Consider the following 17,562-nt stretch of genomic DNA (forward strand, 5'->3'; position numbering starts at 1 on the left):
TAAGGAGGATCTTTCTGTTCCTGAGAGGTTTGGATCAGGGGTAGCTTCTGCAGCTCTGACCCCTGCCTAAGTTCCTGAAATAAATAAGGGCAAAGTCTATGTGTATTGCTATATATCACACCCACACAGAGGCAGGAAAGAGATCATGACTCACCGTACCAAGGGGGCAAAAGAGAGTGGAGAACAACAGCTTTCTGATTTAGAGTATTTCCTTCCTATTTTCACTTTTGTGAAACAGCAAAGGATATTTTCCTTCATGACATTTCCAAGAAGGATTTTCTCCCAGTGCAAATCAAAGCACTGTCAATAAATAAATAAATAAATAAATAAATAAATAAACTTACACTAAGGAGGATCCTTCTGTTCCTGAGAGGTTTGGATTGGGGTAACTTCTGCAGCTCTGACCTCTGCCTAAGGAGGTCAGAGAAGTCACCCTGCTTGCCTTCTGTTCAGTATTGCATGAGTTAGATTTTGCTTTGGTGACAGACTGACCAGACTAACTGGAAACCAGCACCTCTCCAGATGTTTTGGGTCTCCAACTCCCAACAGCCCTAGGTTTTGTGGTCAACAGTCAGGCATCACTGGACTTCCGGGTTGGCGCCATCGCCGAATGGCGGACTCCCTCCGAGCTCCGGAGGGAGCCTGCTCGGTAGGGGCTGGGTCCTGCCGTGCCGGCGACGCGGGGACCCTTAAAAACCATGGGCGCTAAAACCCATGGACATGGTGACTCGGCTGGCACCTTTTGAGCCCCCCCCGACCCGCGAAGGAGCCTTTTTAAAGGCTACGGAACGGGTGACGGGGGGGTGGTGCTTTGAGTCCTCCGCTTCCCCTGCCGAGCGAAGCCGCATGCCATTCGACGGAGAGCGCTGACTTCTTCCATTGGAAATTTGGACTTAAAAGCATAACCCGTGAGTAATTGGAACTTGGATTAAAAAAGGCGAGAAATTTTTAAAGAATTCGGAACGAGCAGGGGAGGCATAAAAAGGAAGTCAGCCCCCCCCCCCCCGTTGTAGAGGAGCTAAGGTAAAGGACTTAACATCTAAGATTGAGCGCAACCTTATTTTGATAAAGTTATGAAATTTCGCGATGGAAAATTATAAGATTGAGCTGGAGGAGAAAAGTGGAATTTATTCAAAAAGCAACCCCCCCCCCCCCGGAACCTGGGAGCGTTTTAGTTAGAGCGCCGGGAGAAGACAAGGAGAGGTTTTGACAGCTGTCAAAGAGCTGTCAAAGCAGAAGAACAAAAATGAGAACTTTGTTACGAGGACTTTGCCGGTTATATTTGTTACAAATTGGATACAAAATGTTTAAAACAAGGAATAATAAGTTACTTTGACTGGTGGACGTGATCTGGAAGGGAACTGAGTTACTACAATCCACCTAGAGGAGCCGAGGGATATTACAAGTTGTTGGCATCGAATTTGACAGAACTTTTTATCTCCTGGGAAACTGCAGAAATGGAACATTATTTTGGCTACAGAGGTTTACACACTAAAGTAGACAATAGACTTATCTATTGAAAAATGGAAGGGACTTGGCATCATGTTTCGTTCCTGAATAACAGAGCCTCTGCAGTGGAATTTAGAAGCTTTTGGAATTAGAACATTTGTGCAGGAAAACAGGAAAAGAAAGAGGAGAGAGATTAACAAGAACAACAAGAATAATAAGAATTGGACAAAGTTGGAAGTGGGAACATTTGGGACATCCAGATTTGAAAGGTTTAAGAAATAAAATTGGAGTTTTACTCCCAAGTATATAAAAATCTGGATGGAAAAAATGGGCCTTTTTGAGATAGACTCCTTCCAAGATTGGACATTTAAAATTAAAGAAGACTGGTAAAGGACTATGGTTTAAATAAATGTGGGAGCTCCAGGAAGACATCAGATGTTGATCAATATGGGGAACGCAACCAGGAAAAGGGGGAGGGAAATTTGGAATCCAAAGGCTGCAAAATCATATTTTATTTTATTATATTTTAATCTATTATGTATATTAAAGGGGGGAACGCGCGGAAGGGAATAGGTCGATCTTAGGAGATGGGAAAATATTTTTAAATTGGGTTAATGATAATAAGGTTAAAATTTGGGATAATAAATTGCTGAATTTATTTGTAAGAATTGGAATATAAGAGGGGGAGGGGAGGGGAAGTCCTGGAAAGATGTTACGGAAAATAAGATCTTAAATTTGGATTTTTTTTTTTTATATTGTTATAATTGGAAACTCTTAATAAATATTATATATATAAAAAAACCAGTCAGGCATCACTGGAGAGCACTCTAGGACTAGATAGTTTCACACAGCAGCAGACCATGCAGAAGGAGAAAACTTTGTGCAATGCAAATTCATTGGCAGGAGCCCTGGATTGGCTCCATTGGTGCGTTGAGTTGCTTTTCCTCCCTCCAAGTAAGCAGGAGCAACTCAGCTCTTGGGAGGTGTAGTGAGAGCCACCTTACCGCGGGGGGGTGGATATTGGTCTTAGCCAAGCCATGATCTCTTAGCCTTGGTTCCCCATCATAAATACAAGAGTACTAAAACTGATGATAATCAGGTGGCCAGGTGGAATTGTGTCTACTGTGGAGCTGAATGGCAAGTCCTTATTCCTGCCACAGTGCATGTGGAGCATCAATGGCTGCAAGCTGCAACAGCATGGACTTCTGCTGGGGGAGGTCAAAGTATGAAAGAACCCAGTTGCAAAAATGTTGCTGTGGAAACCAGAGGCTCCCACCTTTGGGGGCCCAGGGGTACTTCTGAAACTATTGTGGGGACCAGGAAATACCTATTTCACAGAATAAATAATAGTAATGCTCAGAAAAATTCCTTCCCCAGAACAAAACAGCAAAATAACTTTCATTATTATTCATCTTCTTGTGACCAGGTGGACAATAAATTCATGGTTCTTTAAAACCCAGTTTGAATTGTTAGTTTCAGTACTGCCAAACGTGGGGTAAGGAGCACATCCTGCTGCATTATTTGAGAGATTTCTATAAGCTCCTTCTCCCCCAAACCCACATATATCAATACATGCCCACCTGGTGACACACACCATCCAACAGAGGGGGGAGGAAACTGATGCAGTGTGGGCCAAATACCTGGGTGTCAAATACCAGCTGTGCAATACTTTCAAAGATAATTCCCTCACAGAAGCAAAGACTGATTTATAAGGCAATTTCCACCACAAAACCTCCCAGTCTCTATCACTGAGCGAAAGCTGGATATTTTGTTCCCAGCACAACTTCTAATCAGCAGGTCCACCTACAGTGGCATCCAATATAATTTTAGAAAGAACTGAGAGTAAGCCTTTATTATTCAATAATATTTGTTCAAAGGCCTTAAGACTCCATGTTCCTTCTCCCAAAGAACACCACAGGAGAGATTGGTTCAGGCCAAGCACGCATCAAGCCTCCCAAAGAACTGCAGGCACAATATCCCCAGGAAATTTCTGCTTGAATGTTTTCAACTGGACACAATAGTACTGATGGAAATGGAGCATGCATCTTCTGACATTCTCCTCTGCCCCTGCCCCTGCCCCTGTGAGTATCAGCAATATGTGCTCCCTGACAGCCAAATTGCCACTTTTAACGATTTTCATGGAAAACACTTTGCAGACTCAGTTTTCACCTTGTTAGCCACCATGTTTATTAAAGAACAACAAAATTGTTTTGGGAAAATAATAAAACCTAGGGAATATTCATTGTCCACCATACAACTCAAGAGTTCTATGCTTAACCCACCAATTTTACTATATTTAGAAGCACATTTAAACTCTGCCTTGGGGTTTGGCCCAACAATACAGAACAGAGATAATCTCAAGGTCATGGGTTTGAGCCCCACATTCCATGAAAGATGGGGGGGTTGACCATTTCCCCCAGCGTTAAGTTGTTTAGCTTTTTTTGGGGGGGGGTTACTTTAAGATGGGGATCTATAAATTTTGTTGTTGTTTTTTTAAAAAGTGCCCCTATTTTGCCAATTCAGCAAAAATCTGCCCAGACATCATTTTGCAGCCCAATTCCTGGATGTGTCCGGGAAAACCCAGATATATGGCAGCCCTAGATTAGCCTTGGGGTCCCTTGCAACTCTGAAATTCTATGAGTCTATGAATTGGTTATGTAACAATATTTTCAAAGCAACATTTTCTAATTTTATAAACATAGGCAAGAATTCCATTAGAGCAAGCAATGCCTTTTCTTCACTACAACCAGGACATAATAATATTGAAAATAGAGGGATGGGGGATAGACCGCCTGACCAAGAAGTGGGGGGATAGAATTTGGATCCTCACCAATGAAACAATATTATTTGCATACATACACCCCCCCAGAGAATCATGGGAAATGTAGTTTACCCTTCAGAGAGCTACAATTCTCAGCAGACTTAAGTTATAGTTGCCTGAATTCCTTGAGGGGGGAAATGTGAATTGAATGCACCTTTTTTTAAGGTACAGGCTGCAATCCCAACCCTACTTACTTGGGTGAAGTCCTAATCAATTCCAGCTTAACATAATTAATACTAAGCCACAGGCGTGTTTCTGCCCCACAAACTAATCCAACTTTTTAAAGAAATGACAATGCTATAAGATGGGTCCCTTAGCGAGAGAATGCACATATCCGGTATGGCAGGGGAGACAATGCCAAACCCATCCTATATTCACGGCTTAATGTCTTATTTTTTGGAGCTTGGAAAGTGAACTTCTGAATTAGGGCAGTGAAGAAAAGAAAGAGCTCAGTCCTCGCCAACTGCTCTCCCAGACAAACTCGCTTTCCTGGAAGAGAGGGAGAAAAAGATTTTTTCAGTGGAGAGCTTTTGCTACAGTAAACAGCTGCACAGTTTAAAAAAACACTGAGAGAACAAATACTTTTAAACAGTATGTTGTTGCAAAATAAAGATAGAAATCAGTCCTCTGTATTCCCTAGTGAAGCAAATGGGAACACTGAACAAATATGATCCTGGTTTTTGAGAATTTGGAATAGATACATTTCAATTAACATAAATTTCTCTCATATGTAGTTTTGGAGAAAATTTCAATTTCATGTTTATTTTATTAGGAATCTCCCTAATCTGCATATAGCTTATCTAAGGGTGTAGCAAACAGAGTTAGTTGCTCAAGATCCAGATGGAAGTAGGTTTCTGTTCTAGGGCAGCTGAGAAAGGTCCCAGTAAATATTCCCTAAAAAAATCCAAACTGCTTACTTACTGGGTGGAGGGGGGGAGTATATCAACACCATTTCATGTAACATCCCACCTCCCATGGCAGCCATTTTGTGACATGCACACAGAGCACTTCCTCAAAATCCTAAATGTGACCACTGGTCCCAATAGGGTGGTAACCCCAGCAATACACAAGGCTCTCAGCAACCAAATCACCATCATATTGTCACTGTTGCAGTTCTGATGAGAAGCCCATGAACTTTTTTACCTGCAGAGAATGGCAAGAACGCTTCCCTTTTCATGAACTGATCATTTTCCAGGAAATGGCCAGGATTAAACTCATTGGGTGTTTCCCACTCATCCTTGTCAAACAGCACAGAGGTCAAATTGGCGAGCATTATGGTTCCCTGGCAAAGGAGAAGCAGAGAAGAAAGTAGATAAAAATGACAAGGCGCTTTCGAGTTTGTAACCTTGTGTTACAAATACTTCAGGTTACAGACTCCACTAACAAGGAAGTAGTACCTCAGGTTGAGAACTTTACCTCAGGATGAGAACAGAAATCACACAGTAGTGGTGTGGTGGCAGCGGGAGGCCCCATTAGCTAAGGTGGTACCTCAGGTTCAGAACGGTTTCAAGTTAAGAACACACCTTTCGAATGAATTAAGTTTGTAACCAGAGGTACACTGTATTCTCTTTGAAATTATAGTAGTACTAAGCCTCTATCCCCTGACAGAGCAAGGATATGTTCTGAAAGCAATATTTACTTCTCATTATTAAGTAATTCATCCAACGAAGTCCCACAAAAGCACAGTTCCAATATAGATTTTAAAAGACATTTAAAGTCAGGTTGGGAATCAATATGGTTTCCTCTCAAAGAAAAAGAAGAGAAGATAGTAGATTAAACTGGCAGAGAACTCTTTGTGTTTTTATCTGTGCAACTATCTACAGCAGTACTGAGCCTCCTGGATCCAAGTCCAACCATTCTTGCCTATTGCTTATGCTGGCTCAGGTTGGTAAGAGTTGGACTTGAACAACATCTGGAGGACCTCATGTTGGCCAACCCTCATTTAGAACTCTGGCTTCAAGTTTTTGTATCTTGAAGGAAGAGGAAAGGAAAATAAGAATGGTATACAGTGGTACCTCGGGTTACAGATGCTTCAAGTTACAGACGCTTCAGGTTACAGACTCTGCTAACCCAGAAATAGTACCTCGGGTTAAGAACTTTGCTTCAGGATGAGAACAGAAATCACACGGCAGAGGTGGGAGGCCCATTAACCTGGTACCTCGGGTTAAGAACAGTTTCAGGTTAAGAACGGACCTGCGGAATGAATTAAGTTCTTAACCCAAGGTACCATTGTATCTTCTTAATACTTACTTTGGGAATATGAAACCCAGCGAGTGTAGTGTCCTTAGTTGTCATCCGGGGCGAATTCACAGGCACAATGTTGCTTATTCTTTGAATTTCATGAACAACCGCATTGGTATACGGCATGCTGTCCCTGTCATCCATTGCTGGCTGGCGAGACTGGCCAATCACAGAATCTATTTCTGCTTGGACTTTTGCTGCAGAGAAAAGAAAATCTGCTATCAATACAAGGAGAACAGACATAAACCAATATCTGCAAGGAAACTGCATCTTGATGTCCCACCACTGAGTACCCAGTAGATGGTGACAAGGGATAGACCCTCCTGAGTAGCGGTATCTCATTTGTGAAATTCCCTTCAACTGAAAAAGCACACAGGACTTTCACTAGTCAAGTTCCAGCAATGGCTTAAGACTTCATTCTTTTATTGAGGGGAATGTGTGTTTTCTGACGAGTCCACCTGAAGCTGCAGTATTCTGACAGTAATGAAAGGCAAATGAGTCAACTACAGTTCTACCTTGAATTTCTGGGTATATGGCCATGTACAGCAAAGCCCAGCGCAGGGTTGTAGAAACTGATTCTGTTCCAGCAGAAAACAGATCCAGTGTTGATTGTAGGAGGCTTTCTTCATGGAAGCTGGAAGGGGCATCCTCCTTAAAGCAAAGAAAATGCACCAGGGAGTTCAGCTGTCATTAAAAACACCACCCTACTGTCAGCCCCACATGTCAAGAGATCACCAGGGGATTCAGTGACTCTAATCCTGCCTCTAGGAAGGTCCAGTCAAGAGTCCTGTGACTCTCTGATGCTGGCATAAAGTTTGGGTTTGTTCTGGTCAATAATTCCTGGTCTGAGTTTATTCAGGCAACTGAATCCTTTGGTCATGAGATCCCTCCACTGCAGAGATTCTTTTAGTCATGTCAACTGTGTGCTCTCACAAACCTCCGACTAGTGGTGAAATCCCAGCAGTGAACAAGTGGGGAGGTGTCTCCCCACAAAATACATGACCTCATATTCTGTGCATGCAGAAATGTATTTTGTCTGAAGTCATAAATTCAACAGAAAGAATATGGTCAGGCACTAAGGACCATTCAGACAAGCCACATGACTAGTTATGATTTTTAATATTGCTTCTCTGCCTTCTACTACTGTTTTGTTATTAAAGATACATACTTTTTTACCTTTTCATCTCTCACCTTGGCCATTTCATTTAGGTAGGCGTCAATGAAGTCTCTGGGTTCAGATGGGTTCCAGTCTTCTTTGTGTTTTTCAATGATTTCTCTCACAAAGGATTTCACCTGCCCCCATTTTTTAAAAAGTGTCAGATGGGGCCCTGGCAAGTGCTTCATGACAGTAGGAAATGCATCGTACAGCTGAGGAAACAAACACTAACATCACATATGTGAAGGGAAAACCCTCTCAAAAAAGCATTCACATCATGTCATTGTCATGGGAAAGGAGCTAGCAGTAATAAAGGCTGGTTTGCACAGGCTCAAAGATGGCAGACTCTCTTGGAACCAGAGCAAATATTGCAATCACTGCTTACGATGGGACCCCATGGCAATGTCTTAACTTCTTGGTTAGAATGTACAGATTGCAAATCAAATGGCATCATTGTGGTTAGTTCTACGAACACAACTTGTAATTCACTGATTGACTTCTCAAGAAGATGATTGCCATCATTTGAAAAAGGCCTTTATCAATGCCTGCTCATGTCATGAATATGTAGAGTTTCCCTTTAATGTTATGCATCTGCATGGGGCTTCCATTCCATTCTTTGTTCTCTGCTTTCGGACAGAGGAGACGTGTGAAGCTGCTGCTCACACTCAGCCATGTTTGTTGTTTTGATCTTTTGTAAATAAAGAAGCTTTTGTGATGCCAAATACCTACAGCCTCACTTCTTTGCTGATACTCTGCTAATGCTAATAGCGTGCCCACAGCTCCACTGGATGTGGGTCACTGGACACCTGCATATGAGGAATGGATATGCGCATACCTCCAGCCACTTAAAAACACAACCTCTGCTATAATAAACAATTTCGCAACCCACATTGCAATACTAAAGTCTTTAGTGCCTTGATAAAAAATGCTAGAAGGCAAAAGGATGAGTCAAGAGACTTGAATAAATAGTAAGGCAGAAAACAGGAATGAGAACATGAAGAAACAGGAGGACCCAAAGCAAATGATTGCACAGTCAGCAAGAATGTGGGAGTGTCTGGAATCAAAGCAATTCCAAAAACCTCCCTGAAGAAACAATGCATCATCAAACAGGTGCAATAAATTATGGAAACGGCTGTCATGGTAATCAAAGCGGTCCCCAAAAGTGATGGAACAGATGAAGAAACAGGAGGACCCAAAGCAAATGATTGCACAGTCAGCAAGAATGTGGGAGTGTCTGGAATCAAAGCAATTCTGTTGAAATCAAAGAAGACCTACCACATTCCAAAAACTTCCCTGAAGAAGCAATGCATCATCAAACAGGTGCAATAAATTATGGAAACGGCTGTCATGGTAATCAAAGCGGTCCCCAAAAGTGATGGAACAGATGATATTTGAAACAGCATTCTGAATCTGAAATTGAGGGTCAAATGGCTGCCCTGGAGAGAGAAAGAAAATGGTGCAGAAGGAATTGGGGTGCTTCTAGCTTCCATATAACAAAAACAGAAGGCAGGGAAAGTGGTTGGATGTTGATGAGGCAGGATTTGTTTTAGCTGAAGAAATCATTTCATATTAACATTATATCTTGTAATTTAACCTGGGACACTCAGGACTCTGAGGCCCATTTATATTTATTCTCTATAGGCAATGATTATTCTGCAGTATGGTGATATTGATCTGAGATGCAGGAGGTCAGGAAAGGGCATTTTTGTAACAATGGCTGTCAAAAAGGATAAGGACCATCCCCATCAGAGACAGTACAGAGACACACTGATATACCAAAAATATTGCACTTCAAACCCTACTCTATTTGCGACGTTGGTTGTCAAAATTATCAAAAATCTGCAGATATCCTCAAAACGCAACCTTTGTTCTTACTCTGTTCTACTTCAGGGGCTTTTAGCTCCCATGGCAGGTTCCCGCACAGAGCTTCACACTAGAACTTTTGTGCACCACAACGAGCCTCTGTGGAGCTTCCTATCAACACCCTCTTTGCCATCACAGGGTCATTCCAGTCCAAGCAGAGCTACATTTGTGTGAAGAAATAATGCCAGAAAGCTTCACACCCTAGCTAATGAAGTTTTGACCTAGTTCATACAAAGTAGCAACTTAAGGTAAGCATCATAGGTGGGCCACAGGATTGTTAACTCTGGTTCTCACCTTTCTCAGCTTCTATTGCTTCGTTTAAGTAACGGCTTTCCTCCTGTATTCTTTCTTCTAAAGACCTTTTGCCCAAACCAAAGTTTCTGAGAGTTGATAAGGCAAATTGTCTTTGTTGTTTCCAGATGAGACCATTAGAGAAGACTATTCCTAGATGGGAAGGAGTAATAAGTACATACAGCAAGTAAGTAGATTTATCAGTCCTTTTAATTCCAAGATGGACTCCTCTTTGCTTTCCATTATTCTGCTTGCCTGCTCATGACATTTGGAAAGACTTCAAGGCATTAGAAACTAGCCAATTTGTGCTGGTGGCTTTTATCTGTTTGCTCTGAATTCTGCCGTTTGCTGTTACTGCTGTTTCATTGATGCTTTTTGTGTGTTTCGCTGTTTGGGTAGAATTTTTAATACTAATTTTATTTTGTCCTGTGAAACACTGCGAACTCTTGATAGAAAAGCAGCATTAAAAAATGTGGAAGAAGTGTAGTGAAGAAGTCATGCAGTTAATATATTTTGCTCCTTCCTCTCCTTAGGCCACTCAGGCATTTTCCCCCCTGGAATTAACTGGTTTAGATTTAAAATGGGGGTCCCACTCTAGCCCCTTCTGTAATTATTCACACCCTTCCTTTCCTCATGGTTAATAGATTTATTTTCTTTTTTTCTTTTTGTTTCATTTTGCTATGTTAACGTCATTATCCCTCCTTAGGTTGGCTTGTGAACTGTAGTCCTTTTTCCAGGATTTGCCCTTTAAGTAGATAAATGACTATGAAGAAGCTATTACCTGTTCCTTTCATGCTTAAGCACTAACCATTATTCCATCTCTACTAGTGATGGGACAGAAATTCAGTTCATCTTGAATTTAAATGTAACCTTACTTCAGTCTCACTTCCTGAAACAATGAGCAAACTGGAGTGTTACTGATGTGTAAGTATTGCAAACTGAAGAATGGAAAAATGAAGAACTGACTTGAAAGAAAAACCGACAGATTCCTCCATACATAATAATGCCAGGTTCTTATTTACAAGCTGTTTATCTTCAGTACTCAATACTGAATGGTGAGTTCAGTTAATTTAAACAGTTTAGTAGGTATACTTTTATGACACAGCTTACTAGTAGTAGTTTAAAGATGCAAGGAATGAAAATGAAGATTAAGGAAAGATCTAACAATGAGTCCTGAATATTTAAACTTGAGGAATAATCTAAAAGGTTCCCCAATCAATGCAGACCATTAAAAATAAAAAATAAAAAGGAATCATTTAATTATCTAAATAATTGACAACATTAAAAGAAACTTACCCGATGACCCAAATATTCCCTGGATACCAGGACTACTTGGTCGATCTACAAAGTTTTCACCCTGATGGACAAGAACCTCTTTCACCAGATGCAATCCATTCACAACCACAAACCTCATGCTTCCAACCTGAAGACTGTAGACATTGCCGTATTTTTCTATAAGCTGAATGGAGATTGAGGAAGAATGTAAGAAATGATTTATCCTCTCTATATATTATATATTAATTTGTCTGCTTGGTGCTTCTTGAATGCCTATATGGAAGAAGGGAACTTTGATTGCCATCAAATATATCGGGGACATCAGAAATGCCAAAATGGTTTCCAGGGTCTGTACATGCACAGGCCCCCTCCATCCTCCACCTGCAATGTATTCACAAGAGTTGCTGCTTATTTGCATGTAGTAACTTTGCCTAGTCTACCACACAGAGTTGTTGCAAAGATAAAAGTGGGGAAGGTAGGACAAGGAGCAACAAAACATACAAACACACACAAAAAATACTCTGCCAACCACGGTAAGTGAAAGGCAGTTGTAAGACCCAGATTTGTTAGAAATAAATGTAGAATAAAATAGATCCTCAAAGATAAGAAGCAAAACACTTCTGGATAGCATATTCTGGGAACAAACAAAAAGAAAGGCATTTTTCTTGGTGCCCCACATATGGGCTCCTCACAGACATCAGGCTGACCTCTCTCAGAATCAGGATGCTAAACCTGGAAGCATCTCAACCTGCTTCTCCAGCCAGGGTCTTACACTCCTTTCCAGTGCAATGTAGGGGCATATTTTGGTAGTATGGCACCCTGAGAGTGACCAAAATCTGGCACACATAAATGGATCTCCACAATGATCGATCCTCTCAATTCTTTGCCCACTTGACTCAGTGCCCTATGCCAGGGAACCACTTGCACCACCCCAAATCTGGCACAGCAGTGTAGTATTTAATTCATGCCATAGGTTTTTCCTTCATCCTTACCTTTTGTAAGGAAATGTGAGGCTTCTTGAAATCCACATGTAGCATATTACCCAGCAAAGGAAGAGGCATGGGCCCTGGGGGGTAATTCCTTGAGCGAATATTTCTCTTGTAATCAGCAAGAAGTAGAAATGTAGCCAGAAACACCAGAACAACCTTCAGGGACAAAGCCTCCCAGAGGACAGAGAGCAGCTGCAGCAGCATCTTCAAACCCTTCTAGGTGTTCCTTTTGCAGATTGGTCTGCTGTCTGTTGAGGGAAACCTGAATCTGATACCACTAGAGCAGCCACACCTGTGTTCTTGGCTAATGCGCCTGTAGGAAATGAGAACAAAGTCTGCCTATATTACTGTACATCATGCCCATAAAGAGGCATGAATGATTCCACCAATCAGGAAAAAGAGAGTGGGGAAGAGCGGCAATCGGAATTAAAATATTTCCTTCCTATTTTCACTTCTTTGGAACAGCAAAGGTTAATTTCCTTCATGACATTTCCAAGAAGGGTTTTCTCCCCGTGCAAATCAAAGCACTGTCAATAAAGAAAATAAAAACTTACACTAAGCAGGATGCCTTCTGCTCCTGAAAGGTTTGGATCTGGGGTAGTTTCAGCAACTAAGGAGGCCAGAGGAGTCTATCTGCTTGCCTTCTATTCAATATTGCATAGATTATATTTTGTTTTGGCAACAGTACGACTAGATCTGGGACTGGGAACCAGCACCTCTCCTGATATTTTTGGTCTCCAACTCCCAGCAGCCCCAGCCAGTATGGCCAATAGACAGGGATGATGGGAGAAGGATCATTCAGAGGGCCAGAGCCCTCTAGTATTAGGCAGTTTTAGCCAGCAGCAGACCATGCAGAAGGGAAGAAATTGATGCAATGCAAATGCATTGCCAAGAGCACCAGATTGGCTCCGTCACTGCAGTGTTGCTTCTCTCCCTCCCATAAGCAGAAGCAGCTCAGCTCTTGTGACTTCCATTGAGCACTACCGTATCATGTAGTACTAGTCTTAGCCAGGGGTTTTTTCCTCCAGCCAGAACTCACCAGAACTCAGTTCCGGCACCTTTCATACAGAGGGTCAGGTGGTACCTGGTGCGGAACATTTCTTGTCACCCCCCCCCCCTTGATTGATTGATTGATTTTTGCCTGCAGAAATGGTTTTACGTTATTTCATGTTTTCTTACAAAGGAATGTGGATTCTGAGCCTCTGATAACAAGTAGGCGACTATGGACAGATACTTCTATCTACAGGATGGATTGTGTTATTTTATTTATATTTATTGTTTATTTATTTAATAAACTTTATTTTAAAAAACATGCAAAGTGGTTTACCAAAACAAAAAACCACCACAGCAGTAAAATCAAGAAAAATTAACAATCCTACTTTAAAACATACAAAAGCTAAAATATCAAGATTAAAATTAGTTCAACTTCCTAAGCATCTAGGTATGCTTGCCTAAAGAATAATGCTTTTAGCAGGTGGCCGAAAAAAGTCTAGCAAAGGCATGTGCTTTGTTGAAATTTCAGCCTTCACAACACAGGAAAACGGCCAAGTAAACAGCTATTTTTGTGGAGGAGGGTCAAGATATTAACTGACATGCATGAAATTTCATATGGAGCTATATAATCCCTAGTGTAGTAAGACAGGACCTTTGGAGCAGGCATTTTTTAAAAAAAGTTTTTTTTTATGAACTGCCCTAGTAGGGCAGTAATTGTTCCTTGATCATTTGTCACCCCCCTCCATGATGGCACCTGGGGTGACCCGCCCCCTGCCCCCCTTCCTATGTCTCTGCTTTCATGTGGGCCCCATTGCCATTATAAAAGAACAAGAATGTGCATACTGTACTTATAATCATCAGATGGACATGTGGAATGGTGCCCGTAATGGAGTTGAGGGGCAAGGAGCCCTTAATTGTTATGCCCCTAGGTGTCTTGGTATGCAATGTGGGTGAGAAATGGAGGACAAATGGCTGCAAACTACAAAAGCATGGACTTCTGCTGGGGGAGGTCACCCAGTCACTAAAATGTTGCTGTGGAAACCAGAGGCCCTAATCTGTTTGGGCCCAGAGGCACTTCTGAAACTATTTAGGACACCACAAAATACCCATTTCACAGAACAAATAATAGTGAAGCTCAGAAATACTTCTTCCCAGAGCAAAGCAAACCACTTACACCCACGCAAAGCAAATAAACCAGACCCTAAAAGCTATAATAATAATAATAATAATAATAATAATAATGAAATCCCCACTTCCAACCAAACAACATCAGAGGCTCGATTAACTTCAGGTGCATTGTTTATATAAGCTGTAAACCATATACACTGATAGGTCCTTTAAATTTTGAATAGTCTGTTGCCAAAGGGTTGATGGTTATGATTGTGTAAACATGTTGTCAATGGGATTTTTAATCTACTTTCCTGATCAGTTAGTTCCAAGGAGGAAATTTAATCTTTTGATTATACAAGAAAAGTAAAACTTTTTTAAAAAACATATACAGTAGATCTTCTTTGAGTCTTTACACTATATCATATCAAGGTCATTACTCAACCATAAGATATTACTACAAATAAACAAACTACCAAAAAAGATAATCCAGATCATAGCATGGTAAGATACGAAACACGACAACAGAGTTAATATAAACAAAAGCAGCACTTGAATATTTAGTTGTCTTCCTCTTCTGTTACGTTCTTGCAAAATTTCTGGAAAACAATTTAAGTATTTCCCTTTGGACGTCAGGATATCTACACTGATTTATATATTGTTGAAAGTATCCAGCTATGCCCTGTCCATCTTTATGCTCAAACAAAAGGAAACACAATGGGGGACTTCCACTTTTACCACAGCTGCAACAGTGTGAGCTCTGACTGCAGTAAGCAGGTCAGGGCATACACCGGTACTGTGAGGGGCAACGTTTGGCTAAACGACCCCTGAAAAGGCTTGGAAGGAAGCTCAAGTCAAAAGGAACTTCGGCAGTGTCTTTTTTTATATATATATAATAATATTTTATTAAGTTTCAACAATAAAGAAATTCCGGAGCAAAAAACAGAAAAGAAAAAAAAGAAAAAAAGAAAAACACAAGAAAAATACAAAAACACAAAAATACAAAATTACAAAATACAAAAATACAAACATTTAACATAAAAAGGAAAAAGAAAAAAGCACAAAAAGACAAAAATCCCTCTCTTTTAATTTCTCATCTTTGATTAACTTATTTTCCTGACTTCCTCACGCCTCCCTTTTTTGTATCCCTTTTAAAAATTGGTTCAGCAAATTCATATCCTATTAATTTATCCTTAATTGTTTTTCCTCACATATTATAATTTCAAATTTTCATCAATTAGCAATCCAAACTTACATTTTACCTTGTTGCTAGAACCCCTTCATTTCATTTCAATGTCATCAACATTCAGAAATTTTACAATGTTTCTGTAAATAAATTTTAAATTTCCTCCAATCTTCTTCCACCAACTCTTCTCCCTGGACTCGGATTCTGCCAGTCATTTCCGCCATTTCCATATAGTCTATTAATTGCATCTGCCATTCTTCCAGAGTGGGTCGGTCTTGTGTCTTCCAATGCTTTGCGATGAGAATTCTTGCTGCTGCTGTAGCGTACATAAAGAAAGTTCTATCCTTCTTTTGCACCAATTGGCCAACTATGCCCAGGAGAAAGGCCTCTGGTTTCTTCAGGAAAGTGTATTTAAATACCTTTTTCATTTCATTATAGATCATCTCCCAGAAAGCCTTAATCCTTGGGCACGTCCACCAAAGGTGAAAGAATGTACCTTCAGTTTCTTTACATTTCCAACATTTATTATCATGCAAATGATACATTTTTGCAAGCTTGACTGGGGTCATGTACCACCAGTACATCATTTTCATAATATTCTTTCTTAGGGCATTACATGCCATAAATTTAATCCCAGTGGTCCACAACTGCTCCCAATCAGCAAACATAATATTATATCCTATATCTTGTGCCCATTTAATCATAGCAGATTTTACCGTTTCTTCCTCAGTGTTCCATTTCAACAGCAGATTGTACATTCTTGATAATATCTTAGCATTGGGTTCTAACAATTCTGTTTCTAATTTTGATTTTTCCACCTGGAAACCAATTTTTTTATCTAAGTTATAAACCTCTCTTATTTGAAAGTAATGTAACCAGTCTCGCACCTTCTCTTTAAGCTTCTCATAACTCTGCAACTTCAGCTTGTCACCTTCCTGTTCTAGTATTTCCCAGTATTTTGGCCATTTGGCTTCCATATTAAGTTTTTTCAAAGCTTTCGCTTCCATGGGTGATAACCACCTTGGGGTTTTACTCTCTAAAAAGTCTTTATATCTTATCCATACATTAAACAGTGCTTTCCTGACAATATGGTTTTTGAATGCCTTATGTGCTTTAACCTTGCCATACCACACACCGGTACTGTGAGGGGCAACATTTGGCTAAACAACCCCTGAAAAGGCTTGGAAGGAAGCTCAAGTCAAAAGGACTTCGGCAGTGTCTTTTTGGAGTCCCGGCACCCCTCGCCAAAAGGGGAGAAAAACTGCTGAGGTGGGGGAGAATCCAGGCACAGAGAAGAACATCAAACAGGCCGGTGAAAAGCCTCACATCACTGAAGCAGCGACAAGATGGTAAAATCTCTATTTCTATATTAAAATAACTGTAAAGTGGTGGCAGCAGCAATAAAACCTAAAAGGAAATAAGACAAAGGGGGGAAAGGGAACTGGGGGGGGGGGCCCTCATGGAGTGAGTAAACCCAAAACAAAATAAAGAGTAAAAATAGCGGAGGAGAAGTAATGCTACCACAAAAGTAAAGGGAAGACAGAAGAATGGGAAAAAATATGGAGAGAGTGTAAAGAAATCACTCAGATTGCAATCAAACTATTTGAAAAGCACACTATCTGAAACGGACTTACTACAAAGTGCAAAGCAGTGCAGGCTGCCTGTTGTTGGAGCTGGGTGGAGTGAAGCAGCTGCTTTGAAGCTGAATGTCATTGAAGGAAAGATAAGGGCAAAGGAATAAGGAACGCTGTGGGGAAAAGGAGGGGAATTTAACAGATAAGATGGCGTTGAGGGTCTGAAGAAGCTGAGTAATCAAATCAAATATCTTTAATACGGTCAATGACCAGAAAGCAATTTATAAAAAATATGACATTATAAGTAGTATTGTGCTACAAATAACAGTGGAAATATGGCCAATTCACAGAATTGATGCTTATATTTATGAAGCTGAGTAATCATCAAGAAGGAGGAAGGAGGAGGAAGTGACAAAGACAAAATAGTAAAAGAGAGGATTAAAGGAGGGCAGCAGCTGGCAAATTGAGTAAATAAGAACACAGTGACACCCAGTGGACAAAGTAGGAAAAGCAGTAATAAAGGAAAATTGAAGTAATAGAAGGACATCTGATGGTTGAAAAAGAGAACGCAAAATGTCTCATGCAATTAAAAAACAGATGACTGGAACTGGAAGTCA

General features: G+C 40.6%; 1 protein-coding gene across 2 annotated transcripts; it reads right to left on the minus strand.

Annotated features, from left to right (window-relative positions):
• Window positions 1-3,611: 3,611 nt before the first annotated feature.
• Window positions 3,612-12,408, minus strand: LOC309344629 (cytochrome P450 2J4-like). 2 transcript variants are annotated; one of them, XM_081867239.1, is made up of 9 exons: window positions 12,089-12,408; window positions 11,118-11,280; window positions 9,825-9,974; window positions 8,943-9,103; window positions 7,703-7,879; window positions 7,027-7,162; window positions 6,521-6,708; window positions 5,414-5,552; window positions 3,612-4,759 (listed from the first exon to the last, which is right to left on the minus strand). In XM_081867239.1, the coding sequence occupies exons 1-9, from the start codon at window positions 12,287-12,289 to the stop codon at window positions 4,584-4,586; spliced, it is 1,491 nt and encodes a 496-aa protein (XP_081723365.1). In that variant the 5' UTR covers window positions 12,290-12,408; the 3' UTR covers window positions 3,612-4,583. The 2 variants fall into 2 exon arrangements, with proteins under 2 accessions (XP_081723365.1, XP_081723364.1); XM_081867238.1 differs by having other exon boundaries at window positions 7,688-7,879.
• Window positions 12,409-17,562: the final 5,154 nt, after the last annotated feature.

Source organism: Podarcis erhardii, assembly GCF_964252035.2.
Source record: "Podarcis erhardii genome assembly, chromosome: 6".
NCBI lineage: Eukaryota > Metazoa > Chordata > Lepidosauria > Squamata > Lacertidae > Podarcis > Podarcis erhardii.

Excerpts from the sequence above, each read along its gene's own strand:
- LOC309344629 (XM_081867238.1), bottom strand. The coding sequence starts at position 12,289 with ATGCTGCTGCAGCTGCTCTCTGTCCTCTGGGAGGCTTTGTCCCTGAAG. Across the intron at positions 7,880-8,942 it reads AGGGAAGTTTTTGGAATGTG|CTGTACGATGCATTTCCTAC; the intron begins GTAGGTCTTCTT and ends TTGTTTCCTCAG. Across the intron at positions 6,709-7,026 it reads CATATACCCAGAAATTCAAG|CAAAAGTCCAAGCAGAAATA; the intron begins GTAGAACTGTAG and ends TTTTCTCTGCAG.